At 41.5% G+C, this 22,467-nt stretch overlaps 2 protein-coding genes and 1 long non-coding RNA gene across 3 annotated transcripts; 1 reads left to right on the top strand and 2 right to left on the bottom strand.

Moving 5' to 3' along the window:
* The first annotated feature begins 1,865 nt into the window (after window positions 1-1,865).
* Window positions 1,866-6,963, top strand: LOC130169725 (cytochrome P450 1A1). Its single transcript, XM_056376676.1, has 8 exons — window positions 1,866-2,012; window positions 2,247-2,537; window positions 2,617-3,237; window positions 4,114-4,237; window positions 4,381-4,470; window positions 6,217-6,340; window positions 6,423-6,509; window positions 6,679-6,963. Exons 2-8 carry the CDS (start codon window positions 2,271-2,273, stop codon window positions 6,959-6,961), a joined length of 1,596 nt encoding a protein of 531 aa, XP_056232651.1. The 5' UTR covers window positions 1,866-2,012; window positions 2,247-2,270; the 3' UTR covers window positions 6,962-6,963.
* Window positions 6,964-10,371: 3,408 nt separating this feature from the next.
* si:dkey-96l17.6 (uncharacterized) lies at window positions 10,372-17,658 on the bottom strand. The gene is made up of 20 exons (XM_056375767.1): window positions 17,556-17,658; window positions 16,547-16,668; window positions 16,073-16,165; window positions 15,841-15,963; window positions 15,434-15,526; window positions 15,228-15,288; window positions 15,013-15,146; window positions 14,539-14,715; window positions 14,204-14,367; window positions 13,906-14,018; window positions 13,599-13,705; window positions 13,167-13,266; window positions 12,856-13,048; window positions 12,442-12,622; window positions 12,062-12,299; window positions 11,286-11,446; window positions 11,084-11,188; window positions 10,809-10,906; window positions 10,632-10,710; window positions 10,372-10,498 (listed from the first exon to the last, which is right to left on the bottom strand). The coding sequence occupies exons 1-20, from the start codon at window positions 17,629-17,631 to the stop codon at window positions 10,448-10,450; spliced, it is 2,469 nt and encodes an 822-aa protein (XP_056231742.1). The 5' UTR covers window positions 17,632-17,658; the 3' UTR covers window positions 10,372-10,447.
* A 610-nt stretch (window positions 17,659-18,268) lies between these two features.
* Window positions 18,269-22,361, bottom strand: LOC130169727 (uncharacterized). The gene is made up of 4 exons (XR_008827876.1): window positions 20,458-22,361; window positions 19,782-19,951; window positions 18,875-19,051; window positions 18,269-18,642 (listed from the first exon to the last, which is right to left on the bottom strand). It is a non-coding gene; the product is annotated as an uncharacterized LOC130169727 (long non-coding RNA).
* Window positions 22,362-22,467: the final 106 nt, after the last annotated feature.

The following is a 22,467-nucleotide window of genomic DNA, read 5'->3' as shown; positions in this document are numbered from 1 at the left end:
TTGATAAGGGGCCTCCTGCTGCTTCACTGTCTCCCAGGAACAATGTGATCACATAACTTTGTCTGATGCGCCTATTTTGGTCTAGAAATACACACATCCCTTTGAGAAATATCCCCCGGGACAACACAACCTCTATAATTAACCCTTGTTAAACAATGAAAAGATCAGCAGAACTGCATTTAGGGAATGTGCAAAACCAGTGGAAACCATCTTCCCATACTAATGTATGTGGCCTGTCATTTAGATAACTTGAAGCTTGTACTGTGAAGGCAAAGTTTTTGCCTGGTATTTATCATTGTTAAATATTAATATCATTTAGCAGTAGTAGCAGTCTGTATATGTTGAACACATGCATATGCTCATTCAAGTATTTTGAGTCATGTATGAACGTTAGGTCAGTAACCCTGGTCTTAATCTTTGAATATAAGCAACACGATCTCCTTCTAGACACTTCACCATCTAGTCTGGCTCCACAGAGTCAGTGTGTCTTGGCTCTGTCTGCCATAGTTAATGACATGACTGGACCGCCTCGGCCTGGAGAGGAGTTGGACTACTAGGTCAAAGGAGCTGTCGCTCGGCCTGACAGCACCGGGTGTCCCACAGTTGAGCATGAGCTAAATTGACAGTTCGATGGAGATTGAGAAAGAAAGGAGAATGAAAGGAATGAAAGATGGAGAGTGAAAGACAGTGAGAGAACTGGGCAGGAGGATGTAATGTAGGCATGGATGAAGATAGTGAAAATGAAGGAAGAGGGCACAAGGGAAAAGGTTGGAAATAAAGGAGAGAATATAAGAGAGAAACAAAGGACCTTAATAATCTATTAGAGGCCACAAGGTAAATATTACAAATGATAAAAAGTAAAAATGATGGCTGCTTGAATGAAAGGGAAATGTTATTAAATGAAATGATTATACTGATAGACCTGGCGGTGTGACAGTATCATGTATGATACGTATACATATCATTACTACCATGACTAGTTGATATGCAGCCCGAGAGCATGAACTGCAGGCTGCAGTCAAACTGCAGGGACATGAAGTCACCCCTAGCAGACAGAGAGCGTCCCCTTGTGACACAATATGGCAATTACACTGTTCATAAAGCAGTGGTGGGGTCTGTGAACCAGTGATGGAGGAAACACTCAGGTGTTTTCCTGATGTAAAAGTTTTAATATCACAGGGTTAAAAGTCCCATATTCAAAGGTCAGGTACCTAAAACCACAGATATATATCCATCCACACTTTTAAAACTTACTTTAAAGTGTCAAAAGTGCTGTAAGAGTGGCCAAGAGTTAACAGGGATGTTTCATTATTTGCATTGCTCCATAATAACAATTCAGACATAACTATATATTTCACTAACAATGGATTCATGTAAATTCCCTTTTCCTTGCAAAACACAAAAGTAAATTTACATATTTTAATTTCATTTAGAGATTGGCTAAAAAAAAAAAAAATGTATCTGCACACGAGCTATAAACTACCTTGCTTCACAATGTATGAATCAGTGGATGGCTGTGGTACATTTGCAGGATGCTCATCGGCAGTATTTGTTTTCTTGGCTTTTTTTCCATCCCTTTATGTTTTAAAACACATTTCACAACATTTAAGTCCTTGAAAATTATTTTTAAACCTATACACTCTAAAAAACAGTCTCCAACTTCGTTAAGGACAGAAGAAACAGGAGGGGAGGGGCCCATGTTGTGAATGGTTCCGGTCGGCGGTCAAATGGGCCGATACGGTCACTGTCTGGCCGGACTCGTCCTAAACCCTGAGCCAAGTTTCTCGCCATGTGTGCCTCTCTATTGTGAGCGGGCAGCAGCTCCCTCTGCAGGGGGCCCAGCTGCTGCTGAAAGGGACGTCCCGGACTGTGAGCTACTCTCACTAAGTTCCCCAGGATCGGACCTCAAAGTTCTGCCTGCTGAGGGATTTTGTCTCTGCTTTGCTCTCTGTCATCTGAGTCTGGCTCTCTACTTATTTTTCTTACTCCAGAGTTACAGAGGACACTGCAAGGTGAGTTTTCTAACAAAATTGTTTCCCATATTTTGTTCTTTCTTATATATGTGTTTGTTTGTTTTTTTTCCTTTGTTTTTCTTCTTTCTTTTAATAGCTTTCTTACTTACTTTCTGTGAAAAAATACTTATATTTTTAGCACTTGTCACAATTTTTTGACATACATTAATTTAATAAGGGTCTATTTTTTTCTTTCTTATACGTAAGTTTTCACTTTCACTCTCCATGTCTCAGTATCTTTGCAGTTTACCAGGCAAGATGAGACTGACGTTTGGGACTCTGCCCATCAAGGAGAACCCTTGTGCTTCCCTGTCTGGTGTCACTATTGGTCTGTGTCTTCTCACCCTCCTCCTAATGGCCCTCAGGGGCCGCAAGAGCCATCACGCCTCCCAACTGGACCGCACAAAATATCCCCCTCCTCCTGGCCCTACACCGTGGCCGCTTGTTGGCAATCTCCTCCAAATGGGGGACCAGATTCATCTTTCTCTAACCCATCTGAGGCTCCAGTACGGTGATGTTTTCAAGGTATGTGAAATATTTTAGATGGGCAAAAGATTTTAAGAATTTTCTTTCATTCAGTCATTTGTTCATTCCTTCACCACAGATGCGTCTGGGCTCTCTGACTGTTGTGGTCCTGAGTGGATACACCACCATCAGACAGGCACTGGTTCGGCAGGGGGAAGCTTTTGCTGGACGGCCTGACCTTTTCACCTTTTCTGCTGTAGCCAACGGGACCAGTATGACCTTCAGTGAGAAGTATGGACCGGCCTGGATGCTCCACAAGAAGCTGTGTAAGAATGCCCTCAGGTCTTTCTCCCAGGCTGAGCCCAGGGGATCTGGTGCCACCTGCCTGTTGGAGGAGCATGTCTGTGCTGAGGCTGCTGAGATGGTGGAGGTGATTCGGGAGCAGGTTGCTGCTAAAGGGGAAATGGGCCAAGAAATGACGGGTATAGATCCAGTGGTGCCCTTGGTTACCTCAGTGGCAAATGTTGTGTGTGCCCTCTGTTTTGGGAAAAGGTACGACTATAATGACAAGGAGTTTCTCACTATTGTCCACATCAACAACGAGGTGCTGAGGATCTTTGCAGCCGGGAACCTGGCTGATTTTTTTCCCGTGTTTCGCTACTTTCCGAGTCCTTCTCTGAGGAAGATGGTCCAGCACATCCGCCGGATGAATGGATTCATGGAGAGGAGCATTGAGGAACACATCAACACCTTTGATAAAGTAAGGAGCCTGGTAGACACCCTAGTAGACCAGAATTTATATTGTTTAAGTAGGGGGAAATGAAAAGGGAAATGCATAATTACACATTAATGCAGTGCCAGTAAAATTGAAAGCATCCCCTGCTTTGTATGACGAAACATTACGGTTTTGTTGAGGAACAAAAGCAGCATCTCAGAATTTCACGACTAAGTACATTACATATTTATTTTGGTTTTAATATTACACTTTTATTTGAAGGACACACAATAGGAAATAAATATTTATATACCCTAATGAGTGGTTAAGTAACATGAAAATGTATTATACTGACTGACTGATCACTGGTTTGATTATGCTTAATTAAACTTGACCTAAGCCAATCTATTGCTACAGTGACCACAAAATACAAACAAGATATTTTCAGAACGGCCTCATGTGGTGGATGGCGTGTCTGTAAGTGTTGTTTTCTTTTTTACAGTATGTCTGTTCCACTAATTTGCCGTCCACTGTTTAATCTGACATTGCACTCATGCAGTAGTAGCTGTGAGTGCAACTGTAGCCAAAAAAATAACAAACAAGTTCCCTGGGAGGGACCTTTGTTCTTGTGCAGAGTGGCTAAAATGTTCGCACGCACTCTAATTAGGAATTAGCAACCCACTGGAAGACACGCGCCGTACCGTAACTGATTACTGTCTCTGCCCTAATTATTGCTTTTAAATTTTGAACCTCTATTTCTGACAAATCACCTTATTGTTAATAATAACAGTGTGATTCGTCAGTGATTTAACAAAGACAGAACTACAGTCAAATGTTAATATATCATATATATGTTTATATATGTTTATGTATGTGTGTGTGTGTGTGTGTGTGTGTGTTTGTGCGTGCTTGTGATTGCAGAACTGTATCCGGGACATTACAGATGCTCTGATTGCACTTTGCGAGGACAGGGAAGAAAATAAGGAAACGTCTGTGCTCTCCAACTCTCAGATCATTCACACTGTCATAGACATCTTTGGCGCAGGTTAGACACACTGGAAATCAGTGACATCTCACTTATATTAACACCGATTGACAAAGCTGCTGGTAATGACATTAAACTGATCATATTAATGAAGGTGATGACTCTCTTGTCACTGCAGTTGTGTTGTTTGTGTTTTGCTCAAGGATTCGACACCATCATTGCTGGTTTACAGTGGAGCCTGTTGTACCTCATCAAGTTTCCCAACATCCAGGACAGAATACACCAGGATATAGGTGCTGTCTTATGTTTTAATATGACAAATCTCTGCTCTCTATATGATACAAAATGTGCTGTGCTTCCATTTTAATTTGTATACCGAGATAAACTTTTACCAGAAAGGGAGCCAGAGGGAACTGTGGTTAATTCATTGCTCACAGAGCATTACTGCATCAGAGGAGAGAGAATCCATGCTATGCTGAATAGCGAGAGCCTGTCCAGGGTCGGGTCTCATGAATGACTCATAGTTCAGAAATAGAAGGTTGCTCGTTAATGATTTGCACATCACTAATGAGAAAAGATTTTGGCCGGTGGTTTATTATAGGTGTTGCTTCACATATGGTAGATCTTAATGTTTGAGATACAGACTATTGCAGAGTCCAATACCAGACTATTGTCAAACCTATCTCATAAAATATGCACCAAAAAGGATTCAGAAAGTTGAAAGATGTTTTCAAGGACACAAACATGTGAAAATGCATCTCTTTGTAACAAATTTATCATCATCACAGGACTAACCAGGCAAATGTGATGTCTGTTAGGAAGTATCAACATTACAGGCAGAATCAACACAATAAAGACCCAACAATAGCCAACCCGAGTGCCCTTCCCGAACAGACAGAATCTGACAGCCACGAGAGAAACGCACAAAAGATCAGTCCAATTTGCTGATGCCAGAGCTACTTTTGAAGTGGGCTGACAGAACTGGTGCTGCCTGTTCTGAGGCACGTTGCATTTTCACAGACAGAGAGATAGAGAGAGAGAGAGAGAGAGGGAGAGAGAGAGAGGGAGAGAGAGAGAGAGGGAGAGAGAGAGAGAGAGAGGGAGAGAGAAAGAGAGAGAGAGAGAGGGAGAGAGAGAAAGAGAGAGAGGGAGAGAGAGAGGGAGACACTAAGAAAAGGCAGGATGAATCAGAACGAGAGAGGGAGGCACAAACAGCCAGAGAGAGAAAGGTTAGAGAGTTGTTCCAGACTGACACAAAGGCAGTAACACGCAAGGCATTGAACACAGACTGTCTAACATTCTTCACATACTCATCACTTGAATTAAACTGAATTAAACTTGAATTGACTTAGAAGCTTTTATTCTATTGTTTACAGAAGGTACAGTAGCTGTACTACAACTTTATGTCATAGTAATTATTTGTGAAGTGCATGTTTAATGAAATGTGACAAACTCAAACACATCTCGGCCCTTTATCCCCTAATGAACTGAAGTGCAGCTGAATTTTACAGACAGGAAACATTTGTTGAAGTCTGAATGAAACCCACTGATCATGCAGTTTTATCACTTATATCAAAAACCCATTAGTTTGATGTCATTGCAGACCCCGACTTCAAGGGCTCTACTGGCCATACCCTGACTTAACCTGTATCCCAGCTGAGGTGATAAATCCCGTGCATTGTGTCTAGTTTCTATTGCAACTCCCAAAATGTGTGGTAAGATATTTGGAAATACAGCAGTGTTTGTTCTTGTAAACAGCCTGAACATGTTAGCATGAAGCTGTACTTTATCACTGCTACTCACCACTTCATCGTCAGCCATTTGGGTGAACTTTCTGAACTTGGCAAGCTTAATAGGAGCGCCTGAATGCACCTCTCCTTTTGTCTCTGTAAGGATAGACCATCACATTTGGGGGAGGTGGTGGGAGGTCAGTCTGGCCTTGAAGTCACTCAACAGACATAACACTCAAGTTCTACAAGTTGTGCAAACTCAGTTCTCCATTCATTTCTAATAGGTTTGGTGTTTTTTTTCTCATGTAGATGACCACATTGGCACAGCCAGACTGCCCAGGTTTTCAGATAAGCCCAAGATGCCTTTCACAGAGGCGTTCATATATGAAGTGTTTCGTCATGCTTCCTACGTCCCTTTCACCATACCTCACTGGTAAGACAAAATGTTTTTATACAGTAAATTTCAGGTTGTCTGTATTGTTGCTAATGCAGTCTTCGCCTTTCCGCTCTTTTAGTACGACAAGAAACATCACCCTGAATGGATATTTCATTCCCAAAGACACATGTGTCTTCATTAACCAGTATCAAGTCAATCATGACATGTGAGTAGCCACGAGCAATCATCACCTAATAAGGACTTTGAATTAGATTTTAATAAGACATGCTGCTGTATCAGTAAAGACTGAAGTATGCTGATCTCTTTCAGCTGAGAAGATAGTGTTTTTGTGTTTTAATACTTTAATGGTCTTCGTGTTTCTCACGATGTCTCAGTGATCTTTGGGGTGACCCGGACACATTTCGGCCTGAACGCTTCCTGGGTCCATCAGGACTCCTCAACAAGGAGCTGACGGAGAAGGTTCTCATCTTTGGCATGGGGAAGAGACGCTGTCTCGGTGATGGATTTGCACGCTTGGAGATGTTTGTCTTTCTCACCACGCTGCTCCATGGGCTGCGGATTGAAAATGTTCCAGGGCAGGAGCTGGATCTCAGCACTGATTTCGGTCTGACTATGAAACCACGTCCGTACAGGATCATGATCTCCTCGAGGTTTTAGATCCTCAAAAAACCCAAATGATGCTCTGTGTGGATGTTTTGGAATATCACAACATAAATACTAATTATTATTTCTATTAGCCACCATCTTTGGCTAACCTTCCTAACACCACAGAGATATAGTACCTCTCATTATAACTTGTTCATAGACTGGAGTTTTTGTTTTGGCAAAAGGGGTCAAAACCATAAGCACACACATGAACTACAAAAGGGAAATATACTGTATGTAAAAAAGTATTTCTAAGATATCAAAAAATAGATAGACATAGCATTTACCATGGACTAACTTGTTTGTATTGAGCAAAATCTTTACTGGGTGAGGGTCATTCAAAGTGCTTCTGTGCCTGTACTTCTAAAGGGTCCCTCTGCCTTCCTGTCCCAACACATTAAAAATGAAACTAGCTCGAAAACAGCCCCTCATTAAATGTCTTTATCTCAAGTTATTAGTTACAGTTAAACACTGAGGGAGGGAGAGAGAGGGTGTTTCAGATTGGTGATCATCGCTTCAGGCCTCAAACTGTGTTCATGCAGGGTTCATCCTCACTCTCGCTGGCCCTCGTCTCTCCTTCCTCGTTTCAACTTTTCTCCTATTGCCTCCTCATCTGTTAGATTCCCTTTCATCTTCTCATCCCCCTCATGTCCTCATCTTCTTCCTGTCTTTATCCCCCTGCCCTGGCTCCTCCTCCTCTTTTTTTGTAGCTCCAAGGCAAACACTGCCGAGCTAACTCATCTGTCCCATCTCCAGTCTCCCCCAGTGGCTCTCTGAGGAATGACGCAAAAGTATATATTCAGACATTTTGAACCTCCTCCTCGTCTCCCATCAGTACTGTGACCTCCCACACACTCAGATTAGACACAGTCCCAGACATCTTTGAGGGAGGTAAAGAGGACAGCGAAGTGTGAAATCAGGCAGTTCTATTTTCATAAGTTAAATGTAAAGAAGCATGGCAGTATGTGTTTGAATAACTTATGGAAACTTCGCCCTTAAATGGAGAGTTTGAAAGTTGTGTTCATGACATTATTCTCTGTTTTAAACTTTCTTCTGTCCTGGAGAAGTCTGAGCTGGCAACCCTCAGGTCATACCCTTCCCCAACCTCTAGGCTGTGTAGGAATGGTATTAGGCAGTGTAAAATTTAAAGACCCCTTCCAATGAAAATCAAACTTTTAACCTTGTTAAAAAAAATCATATGTTGTTTATTTATATGATACAAGACATATCATGGACAAAACAAGCAGAAATTCATACAGCCAAGGATTCATACATAACAAACCAATCCTGTCAATTTAGGGGGGTGGGGCTTTCCATATCCTTACGCTATAGCTTACCTCGGATACCCATTATGCTACATAAAACAAGGAGTAAAATAATATCTGTACTTTGCAAGCTAAGTTAGCTAGGAAGCCAAGTCAGAGCTGGTGATTGGGACCAAGGTTTATCTGACATGAGTCTGACTCACTGGATGTAGATTGTGGGTATAAGCCTTCCATTTGCAGCATGTCTCCATTTCCACTTTCCCTGCCTGTTACTGTTTTAAAAATCTCCTTCGCTACAGGAAACAACAGCCTCCGAGCTAGCAGCCTATACACTGGAGAAACCAGGCAACTCCAGCTGCAATCCCCTGGAACTGGTAACTCAAAGAAAACTGAATTATCCTGGAAATAAGTTTATGAAACTAATATATCAAAATCGACAAAGAAAGTTAACTGAATGTGTGCACCCCAAATAGATATCTATACTGTCAAAAATGGCTAATAAAACTGTATGTTATATCAAACCAAACGCTATGTGTCCAATTATTGATCTTTTTGTATATGTGAGTTTTGAGTATCATGCCGAAAGACTCCTAAACTAAGGAAATGAAATTAGAGAGATTAAAAGAGTTACCACCAGGCCTTCTGGTTAGTGTGTGTGTGTGGACATATTTTCAACACACGTTCCTTGGACATTTGTTGTGAGCGTTATAACTGTCATAGGTATTCAGGTATTCACTTTTTTTTAATAATACCTAATTACCTTTAATTACCTCCTGAAAAGATTAACTCAGAGCACTAAATCTCTGAGCACCGGGCTCTCGTCATTATAGTTTATACTATCAGCAGGCTTTAAGTTTTTTTTTTTTTTTTTTTTTTTTTTTACAACATTTTAAAACGGAAAAGTAGACCAATAAGAGTGAGATAAAACTTACCCCATGATATGTGCAGATTTTTCTTTCATTAAATCTTGTTCAGATAAAAGCACTAATTATGAAGTAAAACAGTAGTCAGCATCTAACATTGCCTTTGTATGATGCATATCGTGATATCTGTGGTGAAACATGCAACATGAAAATAAGAAAAGAAGTGCTTAACCTCTGTGTTGTACTTGTAATATTTCTATTTCCAAGGTAATCCTGTCCTTTAAAGCTTATTGTACAAGAATGATAACTCTCAGTTGTCCTCTATACAAATGTATACTGACAGAAGTCATATAGTGACAGCAAGCCTGCAGTCATTAACTGTATTAAGGCATCATTCACTGTTTGCCAGTGGGTGGTCGTGTATGCAAACCATTTACAGTGAATTGCTTTGTGTTGATTGATTAACAAAAATCACCCAGAGGATGAGACCTCAGCCCCCTCATCAACCCTGTTCCCTCTCCATGTGCTCTCTGTAGCACTCTGTGTCTTTGTCCCTCACTTTGTTCTAGTCCACAGAGCTCGCAGTATGATTGAAACTATGGCCGTCATTAAAGAATAACAAATCACGGTGAACATGTGCTGAGTGGCCTCTGATCTAAAGCAGCCAATAAAACGCAGCACGCAAAGCTAGCTAATGTGGCATAACAAAGACAAACTTCTTGTGGGGCCCGCGGTATCGATAAAAAATGATGAACAATTAAGATCAGGCCCAAATGCAGACAAAAGGCAGCCTACTTATAGAACCTGTTATCCCCCATCAGCACTGAAATGCCATCCTGGCTCAAATGATTTCTGTTTGAAGCCTTGGATCTGCTGTGACTGTTCCAGTCTGAGCCAAGGCTTGAAGAGAACAACAAACCAATAAACAGCAGAATAAATCTCTGTATGACTCCTCAATTAAATTACTGCCTTCTTCAAATGGATGATTACATAAAACTGTAGTATATAGACATTTAAAGGGAAATAAAACCTTGGAGGTCTCTCTCGTTTGATATATTAATGCCTATAAATAACAAAAATCCATAAATTTCCCCTGCAAACTTTGGCAGCTTTTAAACAGTGCCCGTCTAACGGTTGCCTTTACCCACCGTCATGAAGCTCTCACCCCCCGCCACTGTATGCTGTACGCCCTGAATGCCCTATAGTGATGTCACCCATCCCTCCATGTGACTAAATATGATTTAAATTACCCAAAAATGCCAGTTCAGAAGTATTTGCGGCTTAAGCATACAAGATACAAGAAATGGTCCAAACAATCCCATTTCACCACTTAAGTGCATTATTGTGCACAATGTGCAGTGTAGTCCAGATCAAACATCCTCCTCTTCCACTGTCTGTCCTGACCTCAGCTTATTGATCACCTGTCAGAGAAAAGTTAAAACAGAAATAAAGTTGGTATGACTGTTTCAATGGGGTTATCAAATTCTTTCAGTTTCATCCTAAATATAGATTCATGGTTTTGACACAACTGTAGCACATTATAGTGACATGCACCTCTTTCAGCTGGGCAATCTCTTTGCTTTCCACATTCCTCTGAGCATTGTTGGTTATGGCCTTCACTCTTGTTGCGTAACTGGAAGGTTCAGGAGGTTCAGGTGTTATTCAGTTTGTTAATATTCAAATAAATGATAATAATCTCTCTCTCTCTCTCTCTCTGTCTTTGTTTCTTACATGAGAGATGTGAGAGTCTCATCAAGGTTGCACTCTGAAGGAGAAATGTTGACGATCATGAGGGTTTTGGCATTGCCACCCAGGGAGTCCTGCATCACCTAAAGGGACATTAAAAGCACAGGTCAGATTTGGATGACCTAGCATGACCACACATGAGAAATCACAAGAAACTTCATTGCTATTTTTTATAATTTGTGTCTGAAGTTAATAAAGTTTGAATTCCTTCACAACTGAATCAAACTGGATTGCTAAACTTTACTGGTTTAAAAAGTTACCTGTGTCAGCTTGCTGTTCCTGTATGGTACATGGGACAGTTCAGCAGACAAGGCGGAGATCACATCACCCAGGGCACTCAGAGACTTGTTGATGGAGTTAGCCTCCTATTGAAGAGAGGGGAATTTAAAGAGGCCATTAGAAATATCAATCATCCTTACTGTCACTTGATGGGCCAATCAAAAACATAATATGCATGCAAACCTTCAGCTGGTGGTCCTTGGCGCCAGTCTTGGCTGCTCTCTCACTGCCAGCCAGGTCCACGAGGCTCAGCTTCCCGGTGATCACGCTCCCATTGGTCTGGTTCCTGCTCTCCACCATGATTCCAACAATGAGATGGGAGCGGGAACTCTCCACATTCATCTCTTGTGAAACATAACCGAAAAAAGTTCACTAATTTAGTTTTTCTCTCAAATAAACTTGTAGTCAAGATTAGAGCTACAACTAAAATTTATTTTAATTACTGATCAATTGTTTGTCTTAAATGCCGTTTTTTTGTGACAAATGACTTGACTTCAATTAATCGTCTAATCATTTCACCTATAGTCAAGTTGTTAATGATTAAGGTGAAAAAAATAGCGTAATTACCTGTAAAAACATTCTTACAAAAAATGTGGGTTTTTTTGTACCGTCCTTCCTTCCATATAGTGTGTGAGGTTTTTACAAATGTTTCAGTATCCACTGTCAATAGATTATAGATTGTTGTAATAGTTAGTAATAATTTTGTAGTGGCTCTAGCTCTGTTAAACTAAAACATTAAGTGTATCCTGTACAGCCTCTGATGACCTGTGTGCACCTATAAGACAGTGTTGCTGATTCACCATTTGGCTGCTCTGCCGCTCACCGTCCCGTCCAGTAATGATGTACCTAGCTGCTGTAGCCATACTGACTGTAACTAACACAATTAATCCAAACCATTTAGCAGGACACTGTTTGAACTGGGCGGCACGGCACAGAACAGCACGGCACAGAGAACTCACTGGTGGCAGAGATGTGTCGGTTGGCGCAGGCCTGCTGGAACAGAGCGTAGAGCTCCTGGGCACTGGAAGCCTCCTTTGTCTCTGCTCCTTGGGCGAACACAACTCCCTTTCTGTTCCTCTTGATCTCCACCCGCCTGGCCTGCCCATGGGACTGGGGCTGTGCATGGGCCTCACCAGCCAGGCTCACAAAGAGGTCCTGCAGCTTGTCATTGTACAGCTCCAGCATATAGGCCGAAACCTGAGGCAGAAAGATGAAGAAGCACAAGGGACAAGAAGAAATTGGGTGAGACAAGAGGAAAGAGTTGATGGGAGGTTCTCATAATTCAAGTAAAATCTAAGATCTTTCCTCCCAGTAACATCTAATTACAGTGGTCTGTTACCTTGAAGTCGAATTTGGTACTGTTCTCCCGTATGATATCAAATATGGCATTAAAAGATCTCGGTATGATCCCGGGATTCTTCTGCTCCTTGTCCCCCACCATGGTGAAGGTCTTCCCTGAGCCCGTCTGGCCGTACGCAAAGATACAGACGTTGTAACCATCAATAGCCGACTGGATGAGTCTGCGGGGAAAATATTTCTGAGCTGCGAGCTTTAAAACATCTGTAGATTATCTGGGGGCCTCCATCAGTGTGATACATTATATATTACATAAGTACTTGTACCTAAACTTCAGGATGTACTATAAACTATCAGAACCCAGACGAGACACATCTGGTGCCCATTATACGTGTGTTATTGTAGATATGTGTACATACTGTATTAGTCCCTGATTTGGAAGCACATTACCCCTCACCTGTAGGTGTCATGAAACAAGTCTTCCTGAGACACTTCAGCACTGAACACCTTGTCAAACTGAAACTCCCTCAGCCCACGAGGGGTTTCCACGGTGACAGAGTAATCGTCTATTTTATACACAACAACGGCCTCACCCTGCACATCCTCAGTTCTGCTCACTGGACGAATCCGACAAAACACTCGGATTTTACCTGTGGGGTTAAAAAAAAAAACATAAATAACCTCAAAAAGCTGAGGTTTAAACTGAGAGGGCCTCACTTTCTGGTGTTTAATTCCATGCATTAACACTGAATGCTGGCTAACGTGTACCTTTCATATCTTCCACCATATTGTAGTACTTCTTCCTCATTGTTCTTTCTGAAGTGTAGTTCTCAATTATTTTCTTTTTCTCTTCTTTAATTTGCTTGAGCTTGAGAGAAGAGCACGATAACACACAGGTATGACAACAGAAAGCTAAACCAGTTTTTAATAATCCAAAACCTCTTCTGCATCCGGAAACTTAAAAACCCATAGAAAAGTCAAGTCAAAGGTCGGAGTATGACCCAGTAGCAGGTTGTGGACGCTCACAATGATCACCACTGATGTCATATAGTGGCACAGGTTAATACAAATACTTCTTCTGGTACATAAGTTTGTTGTTTACTAGTGTACAGGGCAGCTGGGAGGTTATCATCAGTATTTTTTTTTACCCCTGAGGCTTGATCTGAGCTGATACACTGACCTATGTGATATAAAACCAACCTGATCCTGCAGTAAGAGGAGCTGCTGACTGACGCTCTTCACTCCCTCTGTGGTTCGGATTGTCCCTCGTCCCCAGATGTCATCCAACTCTGAGTCTGTGTCACAATCTGAGCAAAAAAAATTAAATAAAATTAAAAATTAAAACCACTGATGTAAGTGGATGCACTGTACACTCAGTGAGTCAAATCTAATGTAGAAACAATCACAGTCCATGTCAACATGACTGCTGGATGCATGTAAAGTGAATGTAGTGATTCATTTAGCTTTAGCAAGAAACATATTCAGGGGATTTAAGTTACTTATTTACCATTTGTTACGGAGCTTTCTCCAGTTTTGATGCAGTCTAAAGCCACTTGAGAGACCTCGTACTCCCTCACTTTTGCTTGTAGTAATGACAAACTTGACTCATATTCATATGACCTGAAGTGTGGAAGAGAAATCATTTTCATGATTATTATATTTCAGACAACAAAAGGAATGAAGAAAATACAAAAGTTGGCTCAATTTAAACTAGCCACTTCTGTAATGAGACTGGCTGTGGCTATTTCAACCAATAAGAAACCATATATTGTTTATATCTGCCAACTGTTTCCATGATATCTAACCGCTCATGGTCAGAAGTCTTATCCTCTTTGCCATTACTGTCTTCTTTGGCCGCTTGTAGACGGTCTAGTTTGTGTCTGGCTTCAACCAGAGCAGCCTGATTCTCCTCAATCATCTGGTCCAACAGAGCTCTGGTCTCAGTCACTGCACTGCAGATTACATGCGCCTTGAAAATAAAACAAAGCAATGTTATGGTATTGGTACAAGAAAGTCATAAAATCAGGGTGATCATTTTTCAGGGAGAAATGAAGCATTTACTGCAGCAAAAACCACATCTATAATAATAAAATACGCAGACAGTTAACAGTTCACACATAGGTTAATAGTTGAACAGCACCTTGTGTATGACAGTGGGAAGCAGAAGACTGCAGGGTGGCGGAGGAACAGGAGGGACATGGCTCTTCTCTGCCTCCAGCAGCTCAGTGATCTCTCTCTCCCTCTGGTACAAACTCTCCCTCAGCTCCTCTAGACGGGCTTTAGCCCCCTCCAGTGGCAGATCTGACTCACTGCAATCCTGCAAATACAAAAGGCCAGTACACCCAAATCACAAAAACTTATTTTGTACCACCAGCCATGCGAATAGTTTTGTTTTTATGTGCATAATGTTTGCGATATCGACCTCTGAAACTTCAGCTACCATCCAATACATCAGTTCAAACATGTTTAATGTTTAATGTTTAATGTCTTTGTAATATGATCATGTTCTTAAGAAGGTTAGATTGTTTTGTTGGTTTTCTGTTCACATGTTTATAATCTTAGATCATGTTCTGAGATATGAGCAGCACTGCCATGGCAACTAACTCCAACCCACCACAGTCTGTTGTTGTCCTTTGTTCTCTGAGCTTTCACCTTCCTCTGCTTCCTCCTGCTGCTCCTGTGATGATACCATCAACAATTCTTGGACTTTCCCTACTTCCTGTCTGGCCATTTGCAGCTCCTGCAGTGCTGTACAGTGTCACAGAGCATTAATAAAGGTGTAATATGTAATGATCACACATGCATATGAATGCATGCACGTGGACTCACTGGAGGCCTGGTGGCTGTGCAGGACGTCCAGCCTGTTGGAGAACAGTTCCAGCATTTTGCTCTGAGAGAGAGAGAGAGAGAGAGAGAGAGAGAGAGAGAGAGAGAGAGAGAAGATAATTATGTAACAAAATTAAACGGTTTATACTGAAATATGGCCACAGGGGGGCGCTCCAGTTCAGAGGAAGACATGAGAGAGAGAATTCCACCTTTTCTCTGTGCCACTGCAGCGTCTCCTCTTTGCTCCTCCTCCTCTCAGCTCTCTGCTCCTCCAGCAGATGCTCGTTCTGTGCAGTCAAAGCCTGCAGGAAACAGGGCCAGGCGACGAGATGAATAGATAAATTACTTTTTGATATGTCACCTATACTGATGACAATGTGTGCACAAGTATTGCTGATTAACTAATTCCAAAGTTTGGAGCAGAGGTCAGAGAGTTTGACTGTGTTGTTGAACTTTATGAGCAGAAAGAACAAAGTGTGCCACAAGAGAGCTGCAGGCATCACAGGGGGAAAGCCAGATATTTAGATGAGGGAGACGTTAGGACAGGGAATTGGTTTGAAACAAAAGAGACACTTAAGTAAGAGATGACTCTGAAGGAAAGACGGACGACACCGACCGCAACTCTCCTCTCCCAGTCAGCGTTCTTCTTCTCCACCTTCTCCTGGTAGAGGTCCAGGATCCTCCGCAGAATGTTTAACTTGTTCTGGTATTGAGATCTGATCTTCTGCATGGTCCATTCCTGATAACACACACCGTCATTTGCATTAGATATGTTTTAGTGCATGCTCTCTCTCTCTCTCTCTCTCTCTCACACACACGCACACGTGCAAGCACAGACACTTCCTCACCTGTGTCTCTCGTGCTGTGATCTGAAAGTTCTCTTCCAGCTCTTGCACCATTTCCAAGTGTCGTCTCTTCATAGCCTCCATGTCCTCGGCTATCTGTTGTGGAGTGCATACAAACACACAGACTTCACATACACAAAATAGTATCATGGTCCTGATGAGATGCCTTCCAGGGCCACAGTAGCAGCATCAGATTAACCATGTGAGTGTGAGCGAGACCACAACACAGTGTCTGACAGTGTGTTCATTGTGTGCCTGCATGCCCTCTCACTGAACAACTGGACAGAGCCCCAAGTCACACGTCACCATTTCATGAAATAAAGTGAAGCTTATTTTATCTGCTCTCACTGTCTCACTCTGCAATGTTTTTTCAGTATCCATGTCTAATGGTTTAAAACTGATTCTATTCTGAATATAAATACATTGCCTGAATGAGAAACAGTATTTGTTGTGCGCTGCCGACGCTCATCATTTTACCTGAGTGATGCAGTGCTCGGCTGACTCATAGGGGATGTAGATCTTGGCATCTTGTGATCCTTCAGCTTCTTCCGTCGCCTGGTCTGCATCGCTGCTATCTGACAGCTGTGATTCTGACGAGCCTGCGGATATAACATGCTGGAAATCACCATGCAGTTCAGAACCATGAAAGTGATAGTCAGTAGAAAGCTTCACTTCTCTGATTTCAGCTGCCACAGTTTCTATCTTTTTCACTTCCACACCCCATCACAGCAGAGGTGGAAACTAAATAAGTGCATTCACACAGTTTTGAGCTACATATACTTTTACATGAATATTTCCACTGCCTTGTACTTTTACTTCACTCCATTTCAGAGGAACATTTTTCTTCTGTTTGACAGTTTTAGTTACTATAATATGAATGTTTTATAATTGTTTGAGATCAAACCGTTTTTCAAACACTTTTATCTAAATAATTGTTGGAGGCCCGTTAATGATCTTATAACCTTTCAGATTCATCCTGTGACCTTTTGGAGGGGGGTCAACCCCCAGTTTGGGAACCTCTGGACTACTCTACCTAAATGTAGAGTAAATAACACTAACTCCACCAGCCACAGCAGTAAAATGCTGTTTGACACAGAGATGCATCAGTATCTAATCATGTCCTATTATGCAATGAAATATCAGCCACAGGGGCTGTTGTCTGGCAAACAAGTGCTTTTACTTGTTCTGCGAAAATTAGGGCAGTTTTACTTGGGTCAAGTTTTGAATGCAGCACTTGTTGTGGAGTACTTTTACATTGTTGTATTGATGCATTTTCCTTAGTACCACTTACAGACTGAAAGAATCTGAACACTTTTTCCACTGCTGCCACACACATGCATACACACACACAAACACACACACACACACACACACACACACACACACACACACACACACACACACACACACACACACACACACACACACACACACACTAGCACCCCTCCTCTTTCTCCACAAACTATATTTCTTCATTTTACAGCACCTGGGTTGCTCTCTTGTCCGGGGTGTTTCCTTCGATCTACGCCAATCCAGCGCCTGAACGCAGCCCACCTCTTCATCCACAGAGTTTTGTGAAGAACAACATCTTGAACAATGAAGAAAATGTTGGTGGACAGTTGGAGTCAGCTCAGGGAGCAGAGTAAAAGGCAAAGGAAAGAGGAGGGGAAGAGCAAGAGTAACAGCAACATAAGATATGTTGCAAAATTATATTGCGAAGTTGTGAATGTGCTATTACATTTTATAATAAATCAGTTTTAAAAACTTACATGTGGTTCGTTATTAGGTTTTGAGGATTTTTCTCTGTCCAGCAATATTTCATGCTATTATTAAAAAAAAATCCCCTGAGAAACATATCCATCTAAAATATCACTGCTGCAGATAAGTAAAACTGATCTTTTAAATAATCAAATTGTTCTGTACAGATGAATGTCAAACTCATGAAATACTTTCATCGGGTGCTGGAGCTCATAAGTCACTCCTTCAACTATGTGTGTGTGTGTGTGTGTGTTTGTTTGTGTAATTGAGTGTGTATAGATATATTTAAAATAGAGTCATGCAACTTGTTACCTTCATAATTTTTCATATGAAAAACTGATGTTGTACGATATGTTCATGTATTTATCATCATTTTATTGCAGTTCAAAAATGTCTAAAATGGAAATAGTCATGGCAAAAAATCAAGCACATAAACTTCAGTAAAACAGTTTAACATTTTATTTAATAGATTTTAAACAGGTATTACATCCTCACCATTATGATTAGCAGCCAGTTTAATGTCTATTTACATGTTTATTTCTGAAAATACATTCAAAATGTAGGTACTGTCAGTAATTCAGTTATTTATGAGTTTATATGAAATGAGAAGACAGCAATAGTTAGTCCCTGTTTATTTTCATTTTCAAGTTAATCCATCACTGTGGCCAGGTATGTCTAAAATACGGACACATTTCCCTTGAATATTTTACAACTCTCTGTCCCACACCCGTCCCCAGCCCACCCTCTCCCCTCTTTGTTTCCTCATACAGGAATGTGGGCGTGCCGTCATGCTGTTACCTTCCTCCCAGAAACACCTTTTAGTAGAAAAACAGAAATTACTGTATGTCAGGAATTACTGGGAAAAGTTGGGAATATTAAAAAAAAATCAGGTTATCTGCTGCATGAGCTTGAAAGCAGACAGAGTGTTGGTTGGAGTTTAGTAAGGGGTTAAAAGTAATAAGACCAAAGGCTGAAAGAGATTATGCTACAGTTTATGCCTCAGTGGTTGCATAAATGTGTGTGTAGGGAGGAGTACACCGCTCTGACCTGCTGTGCTGTCAAACTGTCTGTTGTGCATTATTGGACATGGCCTCTCATCCTTCAGCTCCGGTACGCTGCCTGGTAAATCCTCCAGCACCTGTGCTGCCACCGGGACCCGTGCGGGCCGCGAGGACACCAGAGAGTCCTCAGTGCAGCCAGACCTGTCAGTGGTCTCCCAGGCGCCTGATAAAATAAATAAATACATCAAAACTTTCAGATGATGTACATGATTTAAAAAGGAAATTTGAATGTCCAGACAGAAAAATAAATGAAGAACAGGGTATAATCTTTACTCGTTCACTCAAAATAAAAAGGCAAACTATTGCTGCATGGAGATGGACGGGTGAAGATGGAGGCAGGATGAGGAGAACAGACAGCTGCAGGTAACAGAAACATCTGGATAACATAGTGTAGGCATGAAACCAGTCTTCTCCGTACATATCTCACAAGAACCCACAGACCTCTGGATGCAGGCCCCACAGAACACATCTGCATCTATTTCTGCCACAGCTGGAGTCACCACCAGCTAATTCTACTGTCATTTAGGATACGTGTACATACACCTGTCTATTAGTGTGTGTGTGTGTGTCTGCATGTGCGGGTGAATCTAAGTCCGGCCCCGGCTGGCCATCATAGCCAGATCTCACACCAGACCCTGCCAGGAACAGTGTGGTATGTTTGTTCTGATACACTGACCGCTCCACTGCTTCACAACGGGGGCAGCCGAGCAGCTGAAATATTTAAGCCTCGTCTAACTTCACCTGTCCGCCTGCTTCACATTCATCACACAGAGCAGCCTCCTCCTCAGCCTATAATCTGGTATCTGATACAGAAATGAACACGAGGACGTCATTACCACCCTAAAGATGAACACAGAATTGAGATGAATTGTGTTGATGTCTTATACACTCACGTTGCTTGCCTGCAGGAGCCACAGAGTGATGTCTCCCTACTCTCTTTCCCAGGAAGGTCAGTGAATAGGATCCATTCTCAGCTCCAGAAGAGTTCACATACATTGTGTATACAAGTGTGTTTTGGCTGTCACTGCTCTTCTTGCGTTGGCTCTGTTGATCCGTCCAAAATCTGCAGAGAAAAGATAGTTAATATCGTTTTAAAGCCACCGAGATCAGAGACAGATGAAAATTTGTAATTTATATGCAATTGAAAATCCCAAAATATTTCAACCTGCATCATGAACTCTTATTCAACCCTCAAACTATTTGCAGATGTCAAAAAGCTCACACAGCTGATTCACTCAGGGAGTGTAATCCTTTTGTCAGCCTCTCCAAGCTACTATAAGCTATGAGCTTCGCCACAGGAAAAAATGAAAATCCCAAAGTTTAATTTGCGGGTTTATTTTCAGTTTCCTTGATTTCACAGCGCTATATAAGAACAAATCTTACATCTCACTCGGCAGGAACTGGCACAACGCCAGTTCTTTTGATAAACAAAGTGATTTGAATGCACTGAAAAATGAGCCACACTGCCAAACTACGAATTGAATGAATTAATCATAAAGCACATTCACTTTCAAATAAGCAGAAAACATGACAAAACTGAAAAAAAAAAAAAAAAAAACCTTGACCTACCTGGTCTCGGAGCAGATCAGATCCCTTCAGTGCGTTTCAGGGAGGTTTGGGTGCTGCTGTGCTGACCAGGAGCGCGAGGACACGTCGATCCTGATCTCTAAGGGGAACCAAACTCTCAACAGTCTTTAAATATTAAACCTGCAGAGATGGAGTTTCAACAGGTACTGGCTGAAACCCCACAGAGACTGCTGGTAAAAAGATGCCCCAAACAGTCCTCAGGTTTCCCATGTGTAAGATTTAGATTGTAACTAGAAGCTGCCTCACACAGACTAAGACACACGCGTACACATCGTTCATACACACACTCATTTCACTCAGCCTGTCTTGTTTTTTCTCAATTGTTTTGGGTGCAGGGAATGAGCCTGAAATAGGTTCACCTACATCCAGGTGAACTGCACTGAAGAGTGTGAGGAAATTATCTTAATGCAGGTTTGTTGTGACGGTACTGTGTCTATAAACCTTTCTAAAGAAGTAATTGTGAAAAAAAAAAAGAAATCAATTTCACGGTCATAAAGGTATTACACTCTCATTCCCTGTTATTCATGGCCAGGCCCTTCTATGAGGATTTCCTTTCTTTTTTAGACCAACAGACTCATTTGGAACATTTGGACCACAGCTTGAGCATCTGTTTAACACACCTCGCTTAAAGATAAATCTACCCGTGATGCCACTTTAATGAAATTGCAGCTTTGCCCCCGCCTTCCTTTTGCACAATCCAAACCCTGCCCTGACCTGATTCCCCTGTGGATGTATAGTGTCACTTTAGTGTGAAATGCACAACAACTTCAACAAATAATAATAATAAAAAAAATAAAAAAAACATTAAACACATATGCACACATGACAGAAGTTTTTATTGACTTCACTGGCGGCCTGTGAAGTCTTGATTGTTTAGATAACTTCTTACAGTGAGATGAATGCGTTAAAATAATGTCGTCATCAGTTAAATGTGTCATTACCCTGGCTGTTACAATCTCAAAGGTGTGACAGTATCTTCACTCTGTTGAGGCATGCAGCCCGCAGGTAGCGTCAGGCCCCGACTGTGCTGTCATGACAACATGCCACACCTTAAAGACACTCATTACCTCATCACACCGAAGGCAGACTCTTTTTGAGGGATGATAAGGTGGTCTTTGTTCAGTTGTATAGATAAGAGGGTCCACATACAGAGATACAGTGGGTTGTGGATTCATTTGAGGAGGCTGATGACATTTTCTGCGAGGGGAGAGATAAGAGCAGGAATCTCAAAAAGGAAGAGATACACTACTAATGGAACAGCAGGAACATCAAACCGTCTCTTATGCTGTGGACAGTGAACACATTACCTGTGGAACAATTATGTTTGCAAACAGAGCCCTGAACACAACACAAATAAACTCTTGGTTTATATAAGAGTTATGTAAGAGTTACTTTCACTTGGGCTTCCACCAAACACATAAATAGAAGCATATGGGCCACAGATACTGAGTGAGGGAGCAATATTTTAACAATTATGCTAAAAGTTTTCAGTTAGTAAAATGATCAGTAATCACTTGGCCTGTATTCATTAAAAGACACCATGTACTTTTTCTATATAAACTTTTAAATGTGATATTGAAATGTCTAAATGTTGAGGAAACAACAAAATCACACAGTCCATCCATAAAATAAGAAGCTTGGAAACGTAAAAAAAAATAATAGAATGGATAATAATAACGGCAGAAAATTAAACATCGAAATAAACAAACGTAAAAGGGGTAGGCCTACTGCATTAAAACCGCACAAGAAGTACAAAGAAGCACAGTACAGTGAATCATCTTAACACCGCTCCCTCAGTCACAGACACTCTGTCGGTGTATATCAGTGATTTTACACGTGAACTCCAATTTTATGAAAGATTACGACCTGGCACTGGGTCAGCGCGTGTTTTCAAGTCAGCAACATGACTGTTAGAAATCTGCTGTAGGAGGAGGAAGCAGCTGCTGCTGCTGCTGCTGCTGCTGTGAGTTGTTACGCACGGCGTCGCACTTT

This window comes from Seriola aureovittata, chromosome 5 (assembly GCF_021018895.1).
Source record: "Seriola aureovittata isolate HTS-2021-v1 ecotype China chromosome 5, ASM2101889v1, whole genome shotgun sequence".
In the NCBI taxonomy this organism is placed as follows: domain Eukaryota; kingdom Metazoa; phylum Chordata; class Actinopteri; order Carangiformes; family Carangidae; genus Seriola; species Seriola aureovittata.
This window is presented reverse-complemented; position numbering and strand designations above follow the sequence as displayed.